The sequence below is a fragment of the Vulpes lagopus genome, chromosome X (genome assembly GCF_018345385.1).
Source record: "Vulpes lagopus strain Blue_001 chromosome X, ASM1834538v1, whole genome shotgun sequence".
In the NCBI taxonomy this organism is placed as follows: Eukaryota; Metazoa; Chordata; class Mammalia; order Carnivora; family Canidae; genus Vulpes; species Vulpes lagopus.
The window spans coordinates 121319446-121346030 of NC_054848.1; the positions used below are offsets into that span (position 1 = coordinate 121319446).

General features: G+C 59.4%; 1 protein-coding gene across 3 annotated transcripts; it reads right to left on the bottom strand.

Moving 5' to 3' along the window:
• Nucleotides 1-1407: 1407 nt before the first annotated feature.
• Nucleotides 1408-26585, bottom strand: HCFC1 (host cell factor C1). Of its 3 annotated transcripts, none has more exons than XM_041740798.1 (26): nt 24881-26585; nt 18891-19039; nt 18512-18672; nt 17682-17890; nt 16629-16713; nt 16020-16126; nt 14661-14840; nt 14199-14558; nt 13773-13933; nt 13048-13245; nt 12460-12684; nt 12213-12317; nt 11759-11978; nt 11139-11281; nt 10849-10987; nt 10447-10667; nt 8296-9823; nt 7933-8096; nt 6837-7281; nt 6059-6379; nt 5766-5884; nt 5543-5680; nt 5199-5384; nt 4349-4649; nt 3725-3788; nt 1408-3533 (listed from the first exon to the last, which is right to left on the bottom strand). In XM_041740798.1, exons 1-26 carry the CDS (start codon nt 25071-25073, stop codon nt 3494-3496), a joined length of 6162 nt encoding a protein of 2053 aa, XP_041596732.1. In that variant the 5' UTR covers nt 25074-26585; the 3' UTR covers nt 1408-3493. The 3 variants fall into 3 exon arrangements, with proteins under 3 accessions (XP_041596732.1, XP_041596731.1, XP_041596730.1); XM_041740797.1 differs by having other exon boundaries at nt 6059-6382; XM_041740796.1 differs by having other exon boundaries at nt 6059-6382; nt 6837-7413.

Genomic DNA, 26585 nt, shown 5'->3' on the forward strand with positions numbered 1-26585 from the left:
TGTGGGCCCACCCGCCCCGCTCACAGATGCGTGTCCTAGATGCGTGTCCTTATTTACGGTAAACCCCTTCCCATCCGGCCTCTCCCTGCGTTCCTTGGACTCTGTCCCCCTCATGCCTAGCCAGGGACAAGCCTTGGTATGTGGAAGGTTCTAAGGTTCTGTGGGTGAGCGCCCTGGCCTTGGGTCCAGTGGATGGGGCCTTGGCCAGTCCTGAGGCAGAGAACCGGTACTGCTGCTCTCCTCACGCACAGGCCTTTCCCCGGGAGACCACGGAGTGCTGTGCTCAGATGTGACCCGGCCCCAAAGCTGCTACACTGGCCTGGCCCCAAGTGCCCTGCGGGCCACCGTGGGGCAGAGGGCAGGCGAGCGTTGGGATGGTGTAGGGGGGAGGCAGGAATCCCCGCAGCCCTCCAACAGCCGGCAGATCTGCACGGGCCCCTCCCCTCCCACGCTAAGCTCCCCACGGGCCCCTTGCACCAGCTGGCCGGTGTGTCCCCCTCCCCCTGCCACCGGTGCCCTCCCCTCCCCCTGGGCTCATGTCTGCACCCCCTCCCCACCAGACCTGTGCTCCGAATCAGATGAGAACTGGTGCCGTGGGGATGACAGAGCCCATGGCTCCTGGTATCGAGATCAACAGGGCAGGACCCCACACGGGAACTGTGAGCCCACTGGAGTGAGCACCAGGGAGAGAGAAGCTTGCCCTCAGAGGCTTTCCGAGAGGTGGCCGTGAGCTGGCACTGCATGGGTACACGCACCCAAAGAGCGGAGATGGAGTGACTGGATGAGAGGGTAACAAGGCCCTTGGGTCCCTAGCACGAGTGCCAGGCTGGAGCGCTGCTCCTCCCGACCAGGTGGCCCTAGGCACTACCCCATCCGTTTCACCCTGGCTGTACCACCCACATCAATGATGCCGCCGCCAACAGTTGAAAGTTCTGCTCCTTCTCTTTTGGGGGCCTGACTCGTGCGTGCATGGTATTCGGTCCTACAGAGCCTGCTAATAAGCCTCAGACCCAAGAGCCACCCCGTAGGCGATCCAGGTCTATCCTGGGGAACAGATGCTCCGGGGGACCTGAGCTCTCAGTGGAAAGAGCCCAGGTCAGCCCTCCCCACTTGTCCAGGGTGGCTGGTGGCTAGTGACCTGCCAGTCCTTTATCCCAGTCCTCCGTCCTCTGGGTGCAGGAGGGAAGGTGATCCAGTCTCTAGGCAAGGAATGGGCAGCAGCTGGCCAGAGTCCCTTGGCCTCACTGGAGCCTTGAAGCTTGGGAGGCAATCGGGAACCCTGCTCACTGCCCTTCGGAGCAAGAAGCTCCTGGGAGGGGGGGTGTCGGTGAGCCACGGGGGTGGACGGCTGTGTCACACCTCTAGCCTCCTCCCCGGGAGCCCTAGACACAGTCAAAGAGTAGGTAGTTATTTCAAAAAAAGTCTTTTAATTGTTCAAAATAGCACAAAACGACATCGCACTATGGTAATATTGAGTCACGGGGGTTACTCTACAATAGATGAACGGATGTACTGTTCTCAGAAACGAGAGAAATCAAAGGGCGCTCAGGAGAAGGGCAGGGAAACAACGGGACCAGGCGAGTGGGCTCCAAGGTGACTGACTAAACGTGACATTTTCCACAGCGAAGTATACTATAGTACAACAGACCAGAGGCCCCAGGAGCTGTGGGCCAGTGGCAGGGGTCTGCGGAGGCCGGGCCCCTCACTGCAGCTGCATCTCCAGGGCAGAGATGGGGGATCTGGAAAGATTGGCTGCTCGCTTGAATTCCTTTTGTACAACCTGCTGGCAAGCCTTGCTCAGCTCCTAAAGCTTGGGCGTGGGGCAAAAAGCTGACTCATGAGCCACTCTAAGCAGAGCCCGAGCCTCCCAGGTTTGGTCCTGGGAACATGGGCACAGCTCTGCAAATTCACAGAACTGGTGACTGGTGCTACTAGCCCACTTCTTCTCCAGGGTCCGTGTCTTTCCCAGGGTCCACATCTTCCCCAGGGGCCGCGTCTTCCCCAGGGTCCATCAGGAATGACACATCTGCTCTCCGAAACCCAGTTCCCCTCCATCCCCTCACCCTACCTCTTTTGACACAAGGCTGCCTAAAGGGGTTGGCTGCAGGAAGCAGCAGTTGAGGGTGGCCGATACTATTAGCCAATTGGCCAAGGAGGGAACCTGGGGGCGGGGGTGTTGAGAGCACGTGGACCCAGGACCAGCTCCTTAGAAACCTGACTTTAGGCTCCAGCAGACTCAAGTTCAATCTTACAGGTGAAGGGCAATCACCCATGGGGAGTGAGGTTTGACAGCTCACCCCTCCTTTGTCCCAGAAGCCCAGGGACAAGCGAAGGGGCGGATGGCAGGGGCCATCAAGAGGAGACTGGGCCAGGCAACAAATGCCAGGCCCGCAGGGAAGATCCCACACCTCTCCTGTCCCGGCTGCCCCCAGCTTTTCTTCCAGAAAGGTCCCTGCCAAGGCTTAGCCAAGGAGAAAAAAGTAAAAGTTAAGGGGGGGGGGAGGAGCGAGGGGGGAGGAAAAAAAAAGATACACATTCTGTACACAGCTAACAACAACAACAAAAAAAAGGGACAAAACCCCACACGCTAAGGCTAAAATTACAATAAAAATGTTAACTTCATCAATTCCAACTTAAAAAAAATACAACAAATGCAGCAGTTGGTGGTGTGGCCCCTGGCCCCGACCCAGGGGCCAAAGCCAGGCTCAGCGGGGGCTGCTCTGCGCCCCACTGGGAGTCAGGAGATTTGCACGGAACGCTGCTCAGGCCACCATGGGCTCATTCTTCCCCCTTTCTTTTTCTTCTCATTTTCTAGCTCTCTAATTGGGAAAGAAGGAAGGGGAATCGGGTCGGAGTACGAAGGCCGCCGAGGCGGGGTTGCACAAAGCTGAAGCCCGGGGCCAAGAGGTGGTGGGATATGTAAAGGTAACAAAGTAAAACGGAACCAGATGGACATCTAGTGCGCGGGCGCCCCGCCAACGTTCTTGGAGCAGAGGCAGGGGAGGGGGGCCAGGGGCGCCTCTCTTCTGCTTCCATGCTGCAGCCCCTCCCACCCTTGGCTGCCCCCTTGGAACCAAGGTGACAAACTGAAAGAGGCGTGCGGGTGCTGGAGGCGCGTGCTTCCCGTTCTCTGCGTCATGTCTGCTTCATCTGAAGTGTCTGTCTAGCTCCCTCAAGGGCCTCGGAGTTGCGGGCTCGCTCGGCTCCCAGTGGACGGCACTGGTAGGGAGAAGAGAGGAGGAGGGCACACTGTTGTCTCACTTGCTCACTGCTCTTCCAGATCGGCGTTCTGCTTCCTCCCACAGCAATGGTAAGATGTGCTTTCTCGAGAGTATTTTAAAAACAGAGAGAGAGAGAGAATGAGTGGCGGCCAGTGGCTCCTGAGGGTGAAGTGTGAGCGCCGGGTGGGTAGGATGGGTGGGCCCTGGCAGGTGGCGTTCTTGAAGCAGAAGGGGGGGTCTGGCGAAGAATCCAGGTGCAGGGGAGCTGCCTCTCACTGACCATCTGCCTTAGATTTCTTTGGAGCGGATTTCCTTGGGAGAAGAGAAGAAAAAGGAAAGATCAGCGTGGATCTTGACAACGCGGGGAAAGCACAGGTGGGCCTCGCCGTGGGCCTCCCCCGGGCTGGTACCTCACACCCCATTAGCCCCCTCCGATGCTGCTTCCTCCCAGGAGCTGTCTACCCCCAGCCTCAGAGGGCTCCCGAAAGGGGTTTCCTGCTTACATTTCCGGAGAGGACATGGGCCGCTTGCTGGCTGGCTTGGCGCCAGAGCTGTCTTTACTGGTTTCTGCAAAGAAAGTGGAGCCATGGGCAGGTCAGCGAGGTGGGCGGGCAGAACGACTTCGGCCACACAGCAATCCACCAGCCAAGAGGACAAGAGCAGACATGATGTGGCCACCCTGCCTGCACCCTAGAGAAGCCTCTTGGCCCCACCGTCACCGGCAGGCACGTGGAGAATGACGTGTGCCACCTGCATGTGCCACCTCCTGCGGTCGTCCTGGGCCCAGGTCAGAGGCCTTCACTGTTCTCCCCAGTCAGCGTCATGGGAACTGGCACAAAGCCCGACGGGGCATGTCAGGACGTCTGTTCCACACCCTGCCCCCTGGACTTGGGCCTCACCCTGTACCTCCTTCCCTTCAAGTTCTTGCAATCCCTCATCTCGCCTCAAACATCCCTGGAAAACTTTCCCCGAACCCACGGATGAGGCAAGGTGCCCCCTGCCAGGCCCCTCCACTACGGAGCACCCACCTCAGGCTATCTCCCTTAACTCCTGCAACGGTAAAGCTCCAAGTCTGGCCACCCCACCCTATGTGGTGACGCCCAAGGAGCCAGATGAATGACACCCACCTTGCAACCACCTCACTTGAGTAGCCGGGCCATAGCCCTTCTCATTGCGGGCGGCGATGCGGAAGATGATGGCGGGCTTGGTGGTGTAGTCGATGTGAGCATTGGAGAGGCTGGAGGATTGCACCAGGCAGGAGGGGCTGGGCCCACAGTACACCCGCATGAAGGCCAGCTGGGCCGGGGTGGAACTCTTGGGCTCGCCACCCGCCTGCGAGCTCTGGATGGCCAGGTACACCGAGTACTCGATGATCTTGCCGGAGGTCACGGACGGCGGCTCCCAGGTGAGGTGAGCACCATCTGGACTCTAGAACCAAGGGGCCAGAGGTCAAGCCATGCTGCCTGTGGCCTTTGTGACTTTATCTCACTCTGCTTGTCCAGTAACAGGAGCGAGAACGCTTCACAGCTTCCAGAACTGACTGCTCATACCTCACCCCCCTTCCTGACACAACAGAGCTATTTCACAGCAGACGTACGGAGCTCTGAGGACATGGCCTCGCCTGCCCTGACCCGGAAGGCGGCCTGACGGAACGGCGAAATACAATGAACAGGGACTGAAAGCACAGCCTTCCTTCACCTGCTCTGCCACCGACTGTGCGACTTGGCTAGTCTCCTGGCGCCTCAGTTTCCTCATGAGATCCCAGACCTCCTCAAGATGGTGAAGGATTGCATAAAAAAACACGTGGAACATGGCAGATGACAGACCCTCACTGAACACTAGCAGCTCGGACTAGTGTCTGAGAGGGGGAGGGGGACGGCCAGAAGCTGCACCCCAGACAGGCACTCCCAGCGCACGGACTCAGCCTAGGCCTGCTCTACTCTGGCTGGGCACACGGTCATCCCACAGCACACTCACTTTGCTGATTTTAATGGCACAGGGGGCCCCTGGGAAACCAGGCAGACACGTCTTAAAGGCCGAGATCTCACTGAAGGGCCCTCGGCCACAGGCGTTGATCCCGGCAACACGGAACTTATAGGCTGTGCCCGGCTGCAGCTCCTGCTTCTTTAGCTGGTTGTAGTCGGGGACGGTGCCCGAGTCATCCTGGGGAAAGGGACACAGGCAAAGGAAGCATATGGAGCACGCTTTCCACATGGCTGTCTTCGGGCTGGCCTCAAACTGGAAGTTCCCACAAGTCCCAATACCTGCCTCACAGCCATGACCCCCCCGCCCCCAGGGCATCAGCTCCCAGGAAAACTTACGTCGGAAGGAACAGCATCATCTGGTGGCAGGAAATAGTGTGTCACCATTACGTTGGTACCCTTAATGACCCCCACATCAAACCACTGATTCTCCTTCTTCACGGGGGCTTTGCTAGGTGGGGGCGGTAGGTCTGGCTTCTGGAAGGTGGGAAGGAAAGATCAAACCCTCAGCCTTTGGGGCCCAGAGGCAGCACCCCCTGAAACCCCATCATAGCACACTCACCACGCCCAGAGACTCAATGCCGTTGGCCACCTCGGTCAGGGTGGCCGCAGCCTGCAGCTTTGCGGGGCTTGCTACCACGACGGGCTGGGGGGCCACAAAGGTGTTGGAGGGGGCCAGGCCTGCGAGGAAGGAAAATGTCAGCGGGAGCCACCCTGGACACCTGGCTTCTGCGGGGGAGCCCTTCTATGGGGCCAGACCACACTTGTCATCTCTGCGGGGAAGGCCCAGCTGCCCGCCCGCAGACCTTCTCTCCCCGGGAAGGGTGCACTAGGCCAGCCCCCACCCCTGCTTACTCTCGGTGCCCGTGGAGGGCAGCAGGGCCACAGTGCTGGGGACAGCCGCGGCCAGCTCATTGAGGCAGTTGCTCTCGATGGTTGGGTCGTTGAGGCTGTCGGCGGGTGCCAGAGCCTCAGTGGGGAGGTGGTGGTGCTGCTGTTGGGCCTGAGCCTCCTGCAGCTGCTGCTGCTGCTGCACCAGGGCCGCCAGTTCCTGCTGTGTCAGTACGATGGGAATGGTGGTGGCCTGGCCCTCCTGGCCCTCGGCCGACAGGTGGCCCAGCTCTGCCTGCGTCACAGCTGCTGCTGCCTCGGACGTGTCCATGGGCTCCCCGGTGCCTGCTCCAGTGGGGAGAGCGGGGGGCAAGGAGTGCTACTCAAGAGGTGTGCAACACGGCATGGCCCAGCCCCACTTCCCGCCACCACTCCGCTCCCCTCCTAGCCTCGAGTCCCTGGGGACAGCTGTGATGGCCGTGGGCCCCACCTCCTGGCCCTCCCTGGACCGAGGTGCTCTGCCTACTTCTTGGGTGCCAAGCCCAACCCACTCGCTGGGCCCATCTTCCTGTTCACGTCCAACTCCTGCCACTCTGGCAGGGAGCGAGCCTCCTCTTCTCGGGCTGCCCATCACTGTAGCCACCCAGCCAGGGTAGTCAGCAAGAGGCTCCAGAACCCCAAGTCCTTGCTCCTCCTGAGGAACCCATCTTCCCCTTGGGGTTCCCATCTGGCCCAGACTGAAGATGCTGTGGTTAGCTCTTCCATGCCCCCACCCCCCCCCCCCACCCCGACCAGCACCTACCCATGACGGCCTGCTGTGCAGCCTGGAGCACCGCCTGGATGGCCAGGGCCTGGGCCTCCTCTGTGGCTGCGGCCTGGGCAGCCGCTTCAGCGGCGGCAGTCACCGCCAGCTCCTCAGGGGTGAGCCCCGTCACCATGAGGGTGGTGGTGCCCGCCTGGGCCTCAGCCATCAGCTCTTGAGGAAGGGACAACTGGTCTACTTCGGACTGTGTGGGCGGGGGCGGCTGGACCACCACGGTGGCCACCACAGCTGAGCTGGTGGGCTCCTGGCCCGAAGACGGGTCCCCTGTACTGCTCAGATCCACGGCGGCTTGGAGCTCAGGGGTCTGGGAAGCTGACAGGACCTCGGCGGACTCCCCCATCAGGGGTGTGGAGGCAGGCTGCAGGAGTTGCCGTGGCGGCAGCTGCTGGCGAGGCCCTGGCGAGGCCTGGAGTTCCTCTGGGGGCTGCAGGATGTCAACAGCAGAGAAGGGCATGTCAGAAGTTTCTGTGTTGGCTATGGTCACTGTTATCGTGGCCGGGATGGGGACTTCGGTGGTCAGAGCCCCTGGGGTAGCCTCAGTCATTGATGAGATCTTCTAGAAAGGGAGAGAAGCCCCCGTCAGAGGGGAGGAGAGGGCGGCCAGAACCAGGCAGCCTTCATCTTTCCCTGGAGACCTGGATTTGCACTCTCCGTGGGCCAGCGTAACCCCATTCGATGGGAAGGGGCAGCAGGTGACAGAGAAGCGAGGGGCGCAGCAAGGGAGACCCTTGGGACCTGCTGGCCGATTTTCGCCCATCCTCAGAGAAGCTTCCTGGTCTAGCCAAAAGGGCACTCCAGCTCCCGCCGTGTCACTCGTACAGGTTACAGCCAAACGACAAGCGATGGGAAACAGCCACGGAAATCAAAGCGTCTCAGAGACGCTGGGGCCTGGGAGACCCCCGCCTCCTGGCCCAGGGAGCGCGTGCGCCGCAGGCTGCCCTTTTATGGTCAGGAAGAAGGCCCAGGAGCAGGCCGTGCCTGGTGCAAGAGCGACACCTGGTGTCCAACTCGGGAACAGCACAGGCCGAAAGCAGTGGGCCGCAGGAGGTGGCACAGGGGATCTTGGGGCTCTTACCGGCACCGAGGGACCTGGGACCGGTGTGGACTGTGTCACAGTGGTCACAGCCCGCGTCAGCGTGGAGGACACGGTCGTTGTAACGGCACTGGAGCTGGTGATGTTCACGCTGTCACCCTGGGTGCTCTCCACCTCTCCCTGGTCACTGGCCGCTGGTGGGGGATCTGTAGGGAAAGGAGGCAAATGGAGGGCCAGCAGGAGCCCCAGAGCCTCCAGATACTCGGTTGCCTGGATCTGTGCTGGAACACGGAGCCCCAAGAAATCTGACTACTGGCCTCTACCTAGGAGGATCCTTGTCACCTCCCTCAGCCTTTGAGCCCTGGACTCTGGGAGACAACCAATGCCAAGCCAGTCTTCACTCACCTTGGTTTGAGCTCATGTTGGAGGTGACTGTGGTGGCTGTGTGTGTGGTGCCCGTCTCGTGCGTCTCACAAGGGGGGTTGGAGCAGACCCTCTGTGTCGGGAAAGGAGCCAGCAACGAAGCACCAGCCTGGGGGGTGATGGCGGGCGGTGCCGCTACTTCCAAGCCTGACTCTAGGGTCCTGTGGGAGGGGACGGTATCGGGCAGCAGGGCACCCACACTGACTGACATGGTGGTACCGGTGGAAGTGGTCTGGTGTGTTTCACAGGGGCGGCCGGCAGGGGGCTGCTGCCCACCCTCGGGCTGGCCCGCACCCCCGCTGGACGTGGCGGTGGTGGGTGTGTGGGTGGTGCCTGTCTCATGGGTCTCGCAGGGTGGGTTGGAGCAGACCCGCTGGGTGCTGCCTGCGTTCGAGGTAGTGGCGGTGTTGGTGGTGCCCGTCTCGTGGGTCTCGCAGGGTGGGTTGGAGCAGACTTGGGTGACGGTGGCCGAGGGGCACAGCAGCGCCTCCAGGGCTGTCACAGTCACAGCAGGACCAGGTGAGCTCTCATACGCGGGCATGGGGGTCCCCCGGGCCTCGCTGGGCTCCCCGGAACCCATGGTGGAGCGGACTGTGGTGGGGGTGTTGGTTGTGTGGGTGTGATGGGCCTCCAGCTGGCGCCCCACGGACACCAGCTGACTCAGGCTGGCCACGGGGGTGTCCTTGCCACCAGGAAGGCTGGGTCTGACCTGGCCGCTCACAGGAGCCAGCTGCACAAAAGTGGTGCTGCGGCCACCAGACTCCACGGCCAGACCTGGCCCAAGGAGTGGGCCAGCTGAGCATGGGGCTCCTGTGGCCATCACAGTCATTGTGGTGCTGGTCACACTGGTCTGGCGGGTTTGGCACAAGGGCTTGACAAAACCCTGGGCTCCCTCCGACGCCCCAGGGGCCACGCCAATCCGGACCACAGCGGGAGTGCTGCCAGCCACGTAGGCACGCCGGGCGTCTGGCTGTGGGTTGGTGCCGATGCTGGACATAGCGGTGGTGGCGGTGCTGGTGGTGCCTGTCTCGTGGGTCTCGCACGGCGGGTTGGAGCAGCTGTGCTGGCCGGCCATGTTGGACGTGGCGGTGGTGGCCGTGTGCGTGGTGCCCGTCTCATGGGTCTCGCACGGTGGGTTGGAGCAGACGCGAACCACGCTGCCATTCTGTGGCCCGACCGTTGAGGTCACGAGAGAAGCGGCTGCCTCCTGTCTGTCACAGACGAACTGCACTTGGGTGGGCTGGGGCTGCCCCCCGAGATTAGCCACAACGGTGGTGGTGGCCGTGTTGGTGGTGCCCGTCTCGTGGGTCTCGCAGGGTGGGTTGGAGCACACCAGCGTCACGGTGCCTGGCTGCACCTCCCCCTGGCCTGAATCGGCAATGGTGACTGTGGCCGTGGGCTGCTCTGTAGTAGGGGAGGCCAGAATGGACACGGGGAGGTCATGCACGGGCTGGGCCTCAACGCCACTGGGCGCTGTGATGAGAGTCACCTGTGTAGGCTGAGAGACAGGCTAGGGCAGAAGACAGAAGAGAAGAGTTACCTCTACACCTCTGCAGCTTGTCATGTGTCTGGCCTTTCCACCATCCTATCATGTCACCCGTGCTGGCTCCTAAAGCCACAGCCCTAGTACATGCAGGACCTGCTCGCCCTGTTGCCCAGCTCAGAGACCAGGGAAGAGGCACAGCTTCACCTCCAAGTCCATGAGGACTGGGAAGGGGCTGTGGGGTCAAGTCAGAGGCAGAGGCTGAGGCTAGCACCTGGCCAGGGAGGGAGCCCCACCCACCCTGCACCACACAAAGGCCGGCAGCAGCCACTTTTGCCATCCACCAGTTCAGCTTAAGATGCACAGAAGAGAAAAAAAACGCTATACACGCACGAAGACGAACTATCGATCGCATCCTCTACGCCGTAAGAAAAAACACTTGGCCAGTGTTCAAAACCTGTAACCGCCTGAGACCTGATGGCTCGCCGCAACAGACTATCGGATGGTGACTAAGAATCGCAGTGGTGCAACAGGGAAGGAAAAGGAGCCACGCAGGGGAGGAAAAGAGGGACTGGCGCAGGACCCCAAGAGGACAGGCAAGAGCCTCGGGCTGGGGCTCATCCGCACGCTCACGCACGCAGGCACCCTACCTGCATGGTGATGGTGGGGGTGGTCAGCCCACCGGCCGCCGTCAGTGTGGTCTGCGCGGCCGAAACTGTGATGGCAGTGGGGTTGATCACTTGGCTTGAGAGGGTGGCAATGGTACCCAAGGTGGTGATGGGTGTGGCCAGGGAGGCACTGGTACTGTGGCCCCCAGCTCCGGCCAGGCTGGTGGAAACGGTGCCTGTCACTGTACCGAGGGTTGTGACACCTGGAAGGGGAGGGGGCAGGGGGAGGGTTAGGCCCTCAGCTGGGGCCTTACCCCTGCCAGCAACTTTTCACCTGGTGGGGCCAGGGCACTGGGGACTCTGGAACACACTCCATGGGAACAGAAGGCTGGGAGAGGGCATCTCTCCCGTGGGGAGGCGGGCCCAGAAATCTAGGCTACACACCTGTGGTGCCCTTCACAACCAACGTGGTGACAGCTGGCTTGACGGCAGAGACAGTGACAGGGGTGACCAGGCGGACACCCCCCATGGGCACGGTGCGGAGGATGGTGCCTGGCTGTCCAGGGGCCCCCTTTAGCACCACCTGGAATGCCAGAGGAAAGCACCCCCATGTCACTCCAACGTTGCCCAGACCCCTGTGCCACCCCCACCCCGGGCCCCTCAGGAGGACACATGTGGCCTGCTGGGGTCCTGGACTGGACACTAGGGTGAGGGGAGAGGCAGGCATGCCTCACCTGAGTCACTCCTTGCTGCCCATGGCCAGTGGCGATTTTGGGGACAGCTGTGATGATTTTGGCAGGTGCTCCAGTTCCAGAAGTCATCACCTTGGTGGTGATAATGGTGATGGGGGACTTGATGCCAGGACTGCTGGTCACACCTGGGCAAGAGAGGGACAGCTTGGCTTCTGGGGCTCCTCTCCACGTCAGTGCCCATTTCCCATTTCCCTTGAGCCCTCTCGAAAGTAGTTCCTTCTACCACCCCTTGATTCAAACCAAGTACCAATTACAGCCGCACCCCTGCTGCCTCCCTCCCTACAAAGGTGAAATAAAAGGCAAAGAGAGGGGGATCCCTGGGTGGCTCAGCGGTTTAGCTCCTGCCTTCGGCCCAGGGTGTGATCCTGGAGTCCCAGGATCGAGTCCCTTATCAGGCTCTCTACGTGGAACCTGCTTCTCCCTCTGCCTTGTCTCTCTCGTGAATAAATACATAAAATCTTAAAAAAAAAAAAAGGCAGAGAGAGGAAGAGAGAGGAAACGCAGAACCAAACCAAAAGCACGCCCTAACCCAGCATCCAGCATCCACTCGCCTGTCCAGCATCAGCCTCCCAATGCCCTCTGTCATCAGGGGAGGCCCCTACCTGTGGCACCAGCCTGTGTGATGATGGCTGACATGGGGATGGTCTTGATGATGGTGGTCGTGCCAGGCTTGGTGGTGCTCGGGGACACGCTGCTGATGCCCAGGATGGTGGGCTTTGTCCCAGCCCCACTGGCCTGCGTGGTGGTGATGATGGTGGTGGGCTTGCCATCTGCTGAGGTCACTAGCTTCAGGATGGTCCCGGCTGGCAGGGGCCCTTTGGTCTGCAAGAGTCAAACAGGTAGAAGGCAAGGGGAACTGGTATCACTGCCAACATGGAAAGTCTGACACAAAGTCTGTTGTGCCTCCTCTCTACTGGTGGCCTGAGCAGCTCAGGGAATGTTTGGAGACCATGAGTGACGGGACCAAGCCATGGGACTCTGTGCCACACGTGCTTGAGAGACCTTCTCTAGGCAGGGATACAAGCCCCTCTTGCAGCCCGGGGCCCACGTGCTCACCTGGATGATCTGAGTCACCGGGCCCGTAGACGCCTGGCCTGTGACCGCTGAAGTTTGAACTGGTTTGGTCTGAACCACTGACATCACTTTGCCAAGGTTGGAAATCTAAAAGGGAAAGGATGGAGCAAGGAATGATCTGGAAACCAATCAACAGTATGGCTTGGGTTTGGGCTCTCCTGGCATAGGCCCAGGGCAGTGCCACGACCTGGTAGCTGTCACATGCAGCAGACTGGAACCCGTCACTCACCAGAGCGCTGCCTCCTGGGACGGAGATGGGGCTCTTCACCAGGGTGATGGTCTTGGTGACTCCACCCACCACCGTGGTCACCACCTGGGCTTGCTGGGCCACAGTCACAGTCCCTGATTTGTGGACTGTGATGATGGGGCGAGTGGATGTGTTGGCAGCAGAGGAGACGGATGTCCCCACCTGGGCGGCTGCAGTCTTCAGCATTCGAGTGGCTGGGTTGCTCACCTTGAAGGGGCAGAGAAGAGCTGATGAGCGGGACAGAGAGGCCGAGCCTCCACCCAGAATGTCCCAGCAGGCCGACAGCTCCCACCTGCCTGCTCTCCTACCTGCCCCCACCAAGCCACCTGAACAACGGCTCAATTTGCTTTATCTTTTCTTTAGTAAAGCAAGGGAGGATACGAACCGCACATCTAGCCTAAGGCCAGCACACCCCCAAAAGTAACCACTGACGCCGCAGCCCACGGCGAGCAGCCATGTGGGCCAACAGCCCTGCAGGTTGGTCCAAAGCCCGAAAGGAGTGAGCCCTGTCTTATTAGTGCCCAGGAGGCCCTCACTGCTGGCTCAGAAGCAGGCCCAAGTAATGCTCACCATGACTGGGGAGGAGGCCACCTTTACAGTAGCCGGGAGGGTCGTGGTGCCAGGTGTCACGGCCACGGTCTTGACGATGGTGGTGCCCGCCGGGACGCTCAGCACGGTGGGTGCTGAGGAAGGAGGGATCTTCTGGGTGGCGGCAGCTGCGGCTGCCAGCGCAGCCATGCCACTCATCTGTGGGCTGCTGCCAATCACCTGTGGCGGGCACGGGGAGTGTGAGCCCACAGAGAGCAGCAGTGGTGGGTTCTGCTGAAGTCCCCATAGCAGAGAACCCCATCAAGCAGCTCAGCCCTGCCAGCTTAGCATTCATCTCAGCAGCATCTCTTGGCCCCAACCTGGCCTCCTGCACTGACCAGGTGCGGCAACCCAGCAGCCAGAGTCTGCCAGAAACTCTAGATCTTTTCTAAAGACCACAGAGTCAGATACAGCGCTCTCCTCCTGAGCCTGGGTCAAACCCTAGCTGGCTAGATTCTCCCCTCAGGCTTCCTAACAAGAAAGTTCAAGTTTTAAGACGCCCTTATCAAAATAGATTCAGACAACAGGGAAGTCTTTCTCAGGCAATAGCTTACGAACTTGTATTAACTCGGTAACAACGGGTTGCCTCATCAGTGCTTTGCAGCCAAGAAAAGCCCAGGCTGCACGGTGTTGGGGCTGGGTAAAGTCTAAGCCCAGTCGGCACCACGGATCACCAAGAAGTCCCACCCTACTCAATGGATCCTCACCGTCCCCTGGGCGCTCTGCGTTGGCACAACCATTCGCACGCCTGCAGGAAGGGAGGTCACGGTGACGGGGGCTTTCCCAGCCTGGCTGGCAGGTCGCATGGTGACCAATGGGGTTCCTGTTGTAGCCTGAGGACCGGTGACTTTGAGAACAGCAGGGACACCTGGTAAGGTAAGTAAGCAGCCACATCAGCAGAGTCCCAGGCCTCTGCCCCGTTCAGTGTGCAAACGTGAAGTGCCTGCTCGTGCTTCACGTCTGCTCCTTCCAGACACCCTCAGTGAGTGTGTCCGTAGGCACAACTGACCTTTCTCCCAGCCCTGGTGCTAACGACCGCCAGGCGTGCTGTCTCGAGCAGCCCTCACTCAGGGACACCAACTCCTGGTGGGCTAGCCCCTACCCTCAGGTAAACTGCCAGGCCCCCAGCTCACCTTGAGTCCTGGCTGCAGCGGGCACGGAAATCGAGCTGCCAGGCACTGTCGGCAAGACCTGGATGGTGGTGGTGGTCGGGGGCGCGGTGGCAGCCTGGGGCAGGAGCGTGATGCCTACTTGGGTCAGCGGCTGCACAGCAGGTGCGGCTGCTGCTGGGGCAGGGCTCTTGGGAGGGTTGGCAGGCACAGACGGGACTGGATTGGGTGTGGGGGAGGTGGCAGTAGCAGCCGTGGCAGGAATGTCATATTTCTGGAGCTGCAGAAGGTAACTGTCGGCTGTCGCCACTGCCCCCCAGCTCACCTCCAGGGAGTTGGTGTTGGCTCGCACCAGCTGTACCCGGGCGGGGGGCGGTGGCTTTTCTGCAATAGAGCACAGCTGGTGAGAAGGGGCCTCAGCATAAGACCCCTACCTGTGGCGCAGCTGTGCTGGGGCGGCCTATGACCCTGATCCAGCTGCCTTACCTGTTTCCAGGTACCAGAGATCCTTGCAGCAGACCTGGTTGTTCCAGGCCTTTCGGTAGCCGTCGCGCCCACTCCAAATGTATAGGCGGGTATTGATGGCTACGGCACAGTGGCCAGCTCGGGCCCGGGGAATGTTGTCCTCCAGCGTGTCCATCAGGATGGTCTCCCAGGCCATGGTATCTGGGGAGGGCAGGAGGGGGGAGGTCAGCAAGGGGGCAGAGGAACCCATAACCCCCAGTGGCCCTTTGGCCTTTCGCTGTCAGGGATGGGGAATTAAAAACAGGAAGTCATCAAAGATTACTAAATTAAAAACAAACAAACAAACGAAAAATAACTCAGTATGGCAAAAAGACCATAAAAGATAAAATTATAAACCACAAACTACAAACTGGGAAAACTATTTGAAACGCACAGCCAAAGGTTTCACTTCTTGCACATCAAACAACACAAGAGTCTCTAGAAAGAGATGGGCAAAGAGGAACGCGAGTTACAGAACAGGCGACAGAAGGATCTAGAGAGAGATACATACCCTCACTCAAAATAAGAGAAATGCACTTAAACCGTAAGGCACCTGGCATTGATTCCCGAGCCTGTTGCAGCCGGGGCTCAAGGTGAGCTGGGGGCGGGGGGCGGGGGCTGGCCCGGGGGGCGGGGGGAGAGTCCATCACCTATCCGACTCACTGAAGTGCAGTCTGACGGTTGCCGGGCCCGCTCTGCCAGGGACATCTACGTGGGCACAAGCTCTGCACACGATGGCTGGGCAACAGCCTTCGACAGTGATTCTACCTCTAGGTTTTTGCCCTTCAAATGCACTTGCACGTAGGCGAAAATGGTGCAAGGATACTCACGGAGTAGCGTCTGTGCAAGTTTCAACACCTTGATAGCAATTCAAAAGAATGAGGCCGCTCGCCGTGCGGGGATGGGATGGGATGGTCTCCAAGACAGAGTAAACGGAAAAGGCCAGGCGCGGCGCTGCGGGGAGCAGGCTGCCGTGGTGTGGGTTTGTTTATAAGGGAACCTATAGACGGTGCTTGTATATGTAGAAAAGTCCCTGCCGGGTGGACGAGAAGCCACCAATGTGGCTGTCTCTGCAGAATGGGAGGCAGGAGGGAGGCTCTGCACAGTTAAGCTTTCGTGCTTTCAGATGCCGGACCATGTGTAGGGAAAGAGCCTATTCAAAAAATGAAAGTGAGGAGCATCCTCAGAGTGCTCTGACCAGTGGCTACCGCTCGTGGATTCTAGAGGCACAGGCCTTAGAAGCAGCTTCACTCCCTGCACACCCCACACAGCTCTCGGGACTGAGGAGGGCCAGCCTCCCGCAGCCCTCCGCAGGCCACTCCAAGCCCGAGGAGGCCATACCCAGGTTGAGACAAGCCAGTGTGTTGGTACACTTCCACTCCTTCTCGTGTGTGGCCACTTTGACGTCATCCATGACGAGAGGCACCCAGCCACCAAACACGTACATTCTGGGACGAGGGAGGGAAGAGTAGGAGAGGGTTGTAGAGGAGGTGCCAAGCTAGAGGCCACCTCTTCCATCCAGAAAGTTCTAAACACGCTTGGTCCTCCAGCTCTCCCCAGGAGAGTCCCCCAGGACGCATGAAAGGTCTTGATGCAGCCCTCTCCTAGGTGGCTCAGCCCTCACAAGAACTGTGTCACCTTCACCACGTGGCACCGTTCCTTAGCTCACCTAAAGCTCACCTCAGTCCCCATCATTCTCATATGTGCTTTGGGACCTTGGTGTTGACAAAGACACCCACCTGCTCGTGGAGAGTATCTAGAACAGCCTGCGCCCCTCTACCCTGAGTCTGTCTTGGTCTCCCAGGGTCGTAATGTAAAGACGGGGCTGCGGAATGCTAGCCCAGCCAGGAAGAGGCCTCCTCGGGCCTTAGGAATTGCAGGAACGAACACTGAGAGCCCTTTTGGAGCGGGGGTGGGCTGGGAAGAGAGGAGCCATGGCCAGCTACTCACTTGTTTCCTATGGTCGTGGCTGAGTGAAGACTTCGAGGAAGAGGTGCCACCCCACTGAGACTGGGTTTATTCCATGTCAGGGTCTCTGCAGAGCAATGGAGAAGGGAGGATTAGCTACACTAGGTCGGAACCAGGCCCTCCACCCCAGAAGATGTTCCCCAGATGCAGGAAAGGCTCTGGAAGGTGGGTGCCCACCCAGTTCAAGAATTCCATGCCTGGCCTCCCTACAGCGCACAAGAGGCCCTCTAGTGACCAGGTTCCAGCATTTCCCAAGCTCGGTTCACTATCCTGGCAACTGCATCTCTTCCAACACTTACTGAGCACCTCCTATGAGCCAGTGTTGCTCTCAGGGATTGGGGTAGGAGCAGAAAGCACATCCTCAAAAGGCACCGCACTTCATACGCCCTACTCCATAAAACACGTTCACCCCCATTCCACCTCCACTGTCTAAGACCGAGTTCTGGGAAGCGCCGTGCTGCTAGGAATCTCGCTCACGGTAAATGGTTTGAGTGCCAACACTGATCTACAGGACGACGTAACCCTATAGAGATGTGTCATCAGCCATCTCGTCCCCTCAGCTTTCCTTCAGGCCAAAAACCTGAACTTCTCTCAACCACTCCTGATACCCACTCTGGTTACGATCCCAAGTAGCCCCTGCAGGTCTCATGGTCTCTCAACATCCGGTCTAACTGTGAGAGACCAAGGTGTGTCATTCCCGTTAGTCTGACCTCTGATGAATGGAGAGAGACGAACGCTACCTCACCCAGCCAATACCATCCTAGAGAGAGCTTTATCTCCTCCCTTATCCTCCTCTAAGATAGTCACCAACTCAGTCAATGAAGCCTTACTCTTTCTGAAAAGCAATGCCACAAGCTCAAGGCAAAGATGACAGCCGCAAACAGGGTCCCACTCCCACTCTGCCACGAAGAGGAGGAGGAGCTAAGTGGCATGCTCACTCCATCTCCGCACAAACCCAGCTCCCCACCCTACGCCCACCACCCCATAGCCTAGCTGTGCTCCAAGGCTCCTGGGACAGGTGCACCCATGTCTTACCAATATCCAGGGTCCAGAGGTCCCCCAGCCTGCAGCCACTCATCCCTCCGTAGATCACCAGCTTGGACTTCTTATTGTCTTTCTCAGTATAGACCACAGCCGTATGTGACTCCCGGGGTGGAGGCAGGACGCCGTAAGTGATGGGGATGTCCCAGGCTACGACTCCGGAGCCTGGCCGCAATTCCAGGATATATAAGTCATTCAGGTACCTGGAGAAGAAAAGTCAGTTATGGCAAGCCCTGAATGCCTGCACCAGAGGCCTCACCAGCTTCTAGGGGTGAACAGCAGAGTCCGCGGGAGACAAAAGGGGGCTAGGTCCACATGGACTGCAAGTTCTTCTACCCTTGGTCCTAAGAAGGGGCTGCCAGAAGCTCCCAAGGATGAGTGGGAGTCCAAGAGGAGCAGTGGGATGGGGTGTGCAGGGCTGCCTCGCACACAAAACGGGCGTTATGCTAAGGCCTCCTGGGGTAAAGAGGGGTGCCGGTTTCGGACTACCTTCAGACTTCAGAAAAGCACTCGGCCACCGGCCTTGGAAAATATCATCGCTAAGTCTGCAGGCAGCAAAAGCTAGGAAGGAAAGCACCAGCTCTAACTCGGTCTGAGGAGCAGGGATCAGCCAAAGGCAAGATGAGTTTCTACCTCTTGGCCCAGCCCTCCTGCCATGCCACCTCCTCTGCATTAGAGACCTCTGAGACAGAAAGCTCCTTATGGGGCATCTACTGTCACCCTCTCATTTCACAGAAGAAAGGGACTTGGCACGGTGGGGTTGGTTGGCATGTGGCTGAGCACACCCACCCCCATGATTCCACACGAAGAGGACAAAGCCTCACCTTGGAATGTTGTTCTTGGGGTCCTCACTATCGTTGGCCAGACCCCCAAACAGGTAGCATTTGTTGCCCACAAGGGAGAAGCTGTGCCCAAGCCGAGGACATGGAGGGGGCCCATTTTTGGGCGTCTTGGCTTTGAGTCTCTTCCATTCCCACCGGCTTGCCTGTAAAATCAAGATTCGGATTGTATCAGGGATGAACTGGCCCCCATTGGGGCCTGGGCCATTTGTCCTAGAGGGAGAAACCAGGCAGGAGAAGGTAGGCACCCGAATGGAGTAGGAAGGTCCTGGGCAGCGCAGGGTCGCCCCCTCTCCTGAGGGTGGGGTGTTCAGGGCAGCTTCACCTCCCCCTCAAACACTGAGAACACAGTGTGGGCCGTTACCTGGAGCTCATAGAGGTCGTTGCTGTATTTCCCATACTCCACCATCCCACCAAACACTAGCAGGCGGGTCCCGTCACACACGAAGCCATAGGCTGCACACCCAGGGGGGATGTCCCCTCTCACGGCTGGGATGAACCACTGGTTAGTTGCTGGGGAACGAAAGGAAGCAGAAGTCAGAACACTTCAGGAACTCCTAAGAACCAGAGTCTCCACTCCTCTTACTCCCCGAATCCAGCAGCCTGCCAAACATAGTCTGAGAAAGAAGGGGCTGGCCCTCCCTCCAAGCCACCTAGAGTTCTAAGCCCCCTGACCTCAGAGGCCACCTCAAAACAGCCTGCAATCACCCGTTTCTCATCAAGCCTGTCTTAATAAGCAGGAAGTCACTAACCAAGATAATTTATTAGCTTCTGGGAATGTGGCCACTGACTTCCTTCCCGCACTGCTCAGTAGGACCCATATTGGAAAGAAATGTCTAATACCCGAAACACCCTTTCAGTGGCTGTGTGAACCTCTTTATGGGAGTGCAGGGCTACACCTCTAAGTGGCTCAAAGAGTGACTGTGGCCAGCCAGGGCCCTCCCTCCCTGCAGGTGCTGGTGGCAGGAGTGGGGGGAGCAGGTGAGGGAGACCAATCACAGCAGCCCAGCCTGCTGGCTGAGGGGGGGGGGCAGCGGCAAGAATCAATCTCTGCTGGCGTCTCCTAGGTGATGGTCCACAACCAGCCACCCCTCCCCTCGTGCCACACCCATACTGATCTAGAATATTCTTGAAAGCCAGAAGTGGTGGCAGCAGTATTAGCTTCTATGGCAGCCTTACAGCTTCTGCTGGCTGTAGAAGCTTCCCCCAAATCCATCATCTCTAAATGGGGGTGGAGTGGAGAGGCCACCACCGAAGAAGGTGAATGAGAAGTCCTCCCTTGCCCCACCCAGCTCCCCACTCCTCCCCTCCACTCCAGGCTTGTGTCCTGGTTTCAGCTCCCTGTACACCTGCCAAGCCAGGGCCTCCCAGAAAAGTCAGAGTACACATCCTCCTCTTTTGAGGGGTCCTTTTCATTACATGTTAATTATTTAAAGAACTGTCCCTAAACAACAAACCACATTCTCTCCAAAAACTGGGTGCCTGACACACATTTGATCCTACGTCCCTAAACTGGCTGTGGTCAAATGAGAGTGACTTGAGACTGAGGTGCCTGGGGGGTGCGCAAGGGAACCGAGCATGAAAGGAGCAGCCCTTGCGTCCAAATGGGGGTTAGGATCCTCCCATGGAGAGGGCCCTGGGAGCCCTCAACTGCTTCTCAGCCTTTCTCTATAGGCACGTACCAGGTCTCTAGCAGCTCTCTCCTGCAAGCTAGGTGACAAGTCCTATGTCGCCACCCCAAATCCCCATGTACACTCGGGCCTCCTGCCCTCATCTAAAAGCACACTGTACCTCCTGAGACTCTGACAGCCTTTCCTGGGGTAGAAGTGCCCCTACACTCACCGCTACCCAAAATCTCCAAGTCAGTTTGGAACAGGCTGTCGATCCTCCTCCGCAGCACCCCCATCCCTCCTCCACGGTTCAGTGGAGTCACCAGGACTCCAGGATACCCAGGAGCAAGCCGCCCCCACCCTCCGCCTGCCATTCTCCTGGTGGGGGTGCAGCGCTGTAGTGCCTGTGGCACACGCATGCGCCCAGGCCCCAGTCCTCCCCCCCACCTTGCTGTCACCCCTACTGCATGTGAAAAGCAACAATGGTGGAGCCGCCGAGGCAGACCCCCATGCACACATCGGAAGAGGTGGGGTTCCACCCAAGTTACCAAGATAACAGCTGAAAGAAGTCTTGGAGACCACCTCAGCCAAGACCCCGCGGTTGATAAAGGAACAGGGCCCAGGAGGGCAAGTGACTTACCTGAGGTCATAGAGTAAAACGGACAGACAAGAGCCTTGTCACCAACTTCAAAGTCATCACTATGTGCCCACCCAAGGGCCCCATGTACCCAGACCCATCGGCCGCCCTCACTCACCTGAGCACCCTCACGGCTGCTGCACAGAGCTCTGGGGCCATTAGGGGCCCAGTATTCAGGGCTGGGACAAAGCCACATGGCAAACAGGATCAACCCACAGCTTTCCATCACGCTCTAATCACTGATCCAGCTGGCCAGCTTGGAAGTGACCTGTGACGTCCCAAGAGCTCACAATCGCCAGCTCATTTAAGAGGAGCTGATGCTCTAGAACACTCAGGGCCGGGACCCTCCACGCCAATGTCAAGAACAGTCTTGTCAGCGAGCACTGTTTCTGGTGTGAAGCCACAGGCCCGGTTCTGCCCGCGAGATGGCACAGCCGCCGTCTCAAACACACCTGCTGCTCGGTTGTCCCGTAATCATATTATCTCTAGCTCATCGAGCAGGGCATCTCGTAACCCCCTCTGGATCCCGCATCCTCCATTCAGTCTGGCTTGTCAGTACTCTCAGCTGGGGGGGGGGTTGAGGAGACGAGGCCACCTGCACGCAGGACCCTTCATGGGATGACCAGAAACATGACTCCACCCTTTCTTTCCTCAGCAAGCCTGAAACCACAGTTTCTGGGTTTTATCAGCTGCCGCACCCCTTTCCACACTCGCCAAAACCCATCTGTAGTAGCTCCTGTCAACCTCTACGCATCACCCCCTAGAGACCGTACCACCCAGTCCACAGGTGCCCGTTTTGCTCGCTCTGTCATGCCGGGGCGCTTCCTGTGTGGCAGACCCAATGCCAAACGTGGGGAGGGACAGAGAAGACCGCTCCCATCCTCGAACTCCCAACCTAGTAGGAAGGCTGCCATGCCCTCCACTTGCAAGGGGAACAGCAGCCTGGGAGAGGTCTCTCTGCACCACACCCAAACCTTGGGAGCACAGAACAGGGCATCTGGCGGGGGGGGGGGGGGGGGGGGGGGGGCTTCTCAGAAAAGGTGAATTTGGAGCCAGGCCTTGAAGGGTGAACAGGATTTCCTGACAAATGAAACTAACAGGGCCAATCAGGAAGTGACTGCAAGAGCCAAGTGAGAAGAGAGGAGGTCTCGGAATAGAGGGCAAACAGATTTGACACAAACCTAACTTAGCGGCCAATTAGTTACAGGGACAGAGGCACAGGGAGGTACTGCCAAGGTGGTGGCCTGTGCCTGTTAACTGAAGGAAGAGACAGCCCAACGGTCTTCATGAAGATCTGTACCCCAAGCGTTTCCGCGTGACCCTACCACCAGCTGCTAGGGTGACCCTAGACCTGTCACTTCCCCTCTGGGACCCCGATTTCCTCATGTGCAAAAACAAGGAAGTTCTACTACATGTTTTCCAAGGCTCCTTGCAGCTGTCACAGTCACCAGATGTTAGAGGACCACTGAGGTAGACCAGCCTTGGGCAACTGGTTCGGTGGCCAGCCACACCCTCCCCTTGCCAGGGCGCACCCCACTGTCAGTACCAGGTCCTCTGGGTAATCCACTTGGCTACGATGAAATAAAATTCCCTAAGGCCAAGCACAGTAGCTACCCTAAGACCTCCCAAAGGCCAAACAAGTGTCCCCCAGCCGCTGTGATAGCTGTCGCGAAAGAGGAAGCACACACACTTCAAGTGTCACCCCCAGATCGCTGAGCTAACCAAGGCAGCAAAGTGCTCACATACACCCGAAAGCGCCCCCTGGAGCCCTTAATCTTAGCAACAGGGAATGTTTCCAGCCAGATCAGCTCTCTCTCCAAAAGGTCTTTCATCCCACAGAAAGCAAAGTAGAAGAGGCCTAAGGAGTATGTGCTCTGACCCGACTGGAAACAGTAACGGTAAGCAGAAGGGCATCTGTCAAGGCAACAGCTCAGGCTGACGGGCATGTGCATCTGTGCCACCACAGGGGGAAGAGGGGCAACACTGAGCCCGGTGTCTCCCAAGGACTCAAAAACCTTACACTACAAGAACCAGGAGCAGACACCAAACACCGGCCAAATTCCTGCTCCGTTCAAATAATGGGTAAACACCTGGCGAGGAACGGGGAGCTGGGTCAGCTGGCGGCTCTCCTGAGAAGTCGCCTAAGGAGTTGCTTAGCGCAGTTTCCAAACTGCTAACCTGAAGGAATCCGGGGCCGCAGCCCTTTGAAAGCTGCCTACCCTCTAGTACATGACATGCCCTAGCAGGTGGGGAACGAATTAATGCCAAAGTGGCCAATTCATTTTAATAAACTAATGAATATGCACAAGCCCCTGGAAGCAGTGGACTTTAGAGCGGATGGTAATTAGGCCCCTGCCCTACTTTCTAAAATTGTATTTCCCTGTTAAGGAGGCTGCTCCAGGCCTTATGAGAATAAAGTCAGTCCAAGGAGTTTAGAAGGTTCTGCTCAGGGCAGTGGCCTCTCTAAAAACAGCCCTGCCCCTCGGCCTTACCTTACCGAGCTAACTGCTGCCACAGCAGCTGTCTGAGCTGGCATGGAGCACCACCAAGCAGCACAGCCTTGCTGGAGGCAACAGGTGCTGAGTCCCGGAATGCAAAGGGTCACCAGCACCCCACCAGCCTCTGAAAGTCAACTTGGTAGGGGCAACAACCTACCGGGAGCACAGAGAGCTGCCCTCTCTGCCTCAGGGGAGGGAGAAGGAGCACCCGATTCTCACCATGCTAACCACCTTCTCCCTTGGGCGCCAGGTCCCCACGCCAGAGCAACCTCAAAGCTGGGCGGAGGTGCTCGGGTTCGAGGACCTGGTATTGCCGGAGCCGTGGGAAAGAATGGATCTGGAGCAAGTGGACTCTGCTAGGTGTGATGTCAGGAGGCAGAGCTAGAAAACAGCTCCTGGCCACCACCAACCCGAACGCATCCCCCTGCTGCAGAGGGGAACTTCCTAAAAGACCGCTGACAGGCGTGTGGGTGTGCGTGCACGCGCGCCAGCCATCGTGTGCTTTCCCCTCAGGGTGTCTTAGTCTGTCAGGCTCTCCTCAGAAAGACGGCTTGCAAGCCCAGCGGCCTCAGGGAGAACGCCTAGCCCTCCTTCCAAGCGAGGCAAGGTGCGGTGGGCCAACGCGCCTACAACAGGCAGCAACACGGCGCGCAAAGCAGGCCAAGAGGCCACTACAGGCCAGTGGCCGCAGGAAGATGCGGCCCAGTCCCAGGCCTAGCAAGGACGCTAGGTCTTTCCGTGTCCCGACAATCCCACTCCTCCCAATCAACAACGCCTTGGGCTTGAGGGAGAAATGAAAATGGGGAGGATAACGTCAAGCCCAGAAGCAGAAGAGCTAAGGGCCCACCTAGCCCACTACGGATCCCTGGAATTCACCTCCTACACTGAGCCCCCAGATCAAGAAAAGCAGCAACCCAAAAAGAAAAACAGCACAGAAGTAAATGGCGAAGGGGGAGCCAGCAATGCCGCCCTATCTTCCAGTCCCCAGGGCTCCCCAGCGGGCACACCATCCCTCCCCGCCCCCTACCCAGTCGGGATTAGGCTGCTCAACTCTGCCCCTAATCCGTAATCTAGAAGCTGTCATTTCTCCCGAATAAGCATCAAAGATGAAGAAGAGCCGAGCAGGCGCAGGAGGGAGGAAAGGGGTGGGACTCCCTGCGCCAAAGGGACGCATCGGCCAGCCCGCCCGCCCGCCCGGCGGGTAACGGTGTGGGTCTCCAGTCAACGCCGGCAACGCCCCCGCCCCCTCAGCAACCGGACTAGAGAATTTCTGATCCTGAAAAGCGCCCCTCAAAGACAGGGGAGCGGGAGGGGGGCGAGAGCGGGGGGGGGGGGACGGGGAGACGGGGGGGGGCAGGGAAGCGGGGCTGAGCAAAGGGTCGCAGAACAGAGAGAGCAGATCGGTGCAGAGGGAGAGGGAGGAAAGGGAGGAGGGAGAGAAGGCAGGAGGGGAGGGGAAGAGAAAGGAGGGGAGGGAGGGGGAGAGGAGGGAGGGGAGGAGGGTGGGGGAAGAGGAGGAGGAGGAGAGGGAGGGAGGGAGGGAAGGAGAGGGAGAGGGAGGAGATGGAGGGAGGGAAAGATCCCAGGACCCAGCGGGCTTTGCACTCACCCGTGTTGTACACGTGCAGTTCGTCCACTATCCCCTCGTTGCCGCCGCCAAACACCACGATGAGTTCCTTGATGGCCACGGCGCGGTGGCCGTGGCGGGGCCGGGGCACTGGACCCGACCAGCCCACCACTCGCTTCCAGCGAGGCTGCAGGAGCACCGCTGGCGAGTTGGCGGGCGACACGGCCGAAGCCATAGTTGCGGGAAAGGCCGCGGTGGAAAAAAGTCACCAGGCGGGAAAGGAGCCCCCCAACTGCTCTCTCACACACCCCCTTCAGTCTAAGGTAGCTCTCACGGAGAAGGGCTCCTCACACAGCGGTGGACGGCTCCATGGAGGCCGCCATCTTAACTACCCTCCTTCCCTTTGGCTCTTCCCCGGCTTCTAGCTCACCCCGTCTCTTCAAGAGCCTCCCGAAACTTTCGAGCGCCTAGCCCCGAGAAGCTGGAGGCCGCCAAGTCCCGCCGCCCTGACTACTCGCCCGGGCGCTCCCGCTTACAAGCTCGGGCGGGAGGCCCTGGGAGCCGCCATCTTGAGCCGCCTCTCTCTCCTCCCTTCCTCAGTCGTAGCCCTCCCCCGCCGGAAATGGCGGAGCCCCGGCCCGGTTCCCACACCCCCCAAGTCCCCTGCACTGGCCGGCTTCCGGGGCGGGTGGAAAGGAGCCACAAGCACCGCGGTTGTCCCAGCCCCGCCGGCGCTCACACCACAATTGTGGGAGCCGCCATCTTGAGACCGTCCCGCTTCCCCGCCCAGCGCTTAGTGCAGCCGCCGCTCCCGAAACAGCCTCGACACTCGTAAGGGACGGAGGCGCGCCGGAGGCCAGTGGAACGAACTCGAACTCTCGGGGGCTGCTCGGAGACTCGCGCCGTACAGCTTGTGAGGTCTCGAACCTCTTCCCCGAGCCCGCCTCAGCTGCTCAGACTGCGCCTGCCGCCCTGGGAGCCGCCATCTTGAGACTAACTCCCCCTTCCCCCCTATTCTCTTCCTCCTGGGTCAGTTCTTCCACTGCAAACCAAACGCAAGGCAGCGTCCGATCCTCGCTTCCCTCCTTATGACTCCTTCCCACAGGAGCCGCTTCAAAGAGCCAGAGTTAGGCCCCGAAGTGGCAACTGTACGGCAGGAGGAGCGGTAACGGCAGGGCGCTCATGCCTCCTCCCTGGGAGCCGCCATCTTGTGTGAAGAAGTAACAACTAAACATGGCGGCAGCGACGGTCGGGCGAGGGGGCGGAGTCTGGCTACGTCACTGTTTCTCCCCCCCCCGCCCCCGCCCGCGCACGGCAGCTTCTGTGAGCCGAGGCTTCTTAAAGAACCCCCGCGCTGCCCCGCGGCGAGGGCCCTGGTCCGCCGCACACTTAGCTTGGGTTCTGGCCGCTCTCGGGTCTGGCGCAGGCGCGCCCAGCCCCGCGGCCCACCCCCCCCATTGCGCCCTCACGCCTCCGCCCTGGGAGCCGCCATCTTGCCACTTCCCCTCGCCCGGCCGTTCACGGGCGTCAATAGCGACTTTCAGCACAAAACAAAGATGGCGGTTGAGGCATCTGCTGAGTGCCCGGATGCGAAAGCCTCAAACGAGCTCGGCCCCGCCCCCCTGGGAACAGTCCCCCGGGTCGCTGAAGGAACACACGCGCGAGGGGCTGCCCCGCACCAGCAGTGGGCTCAGGGCACGGACTGCCGGGGGAGGCCGGCGGGAGACATCCGCCGCGCCTGGGGCCC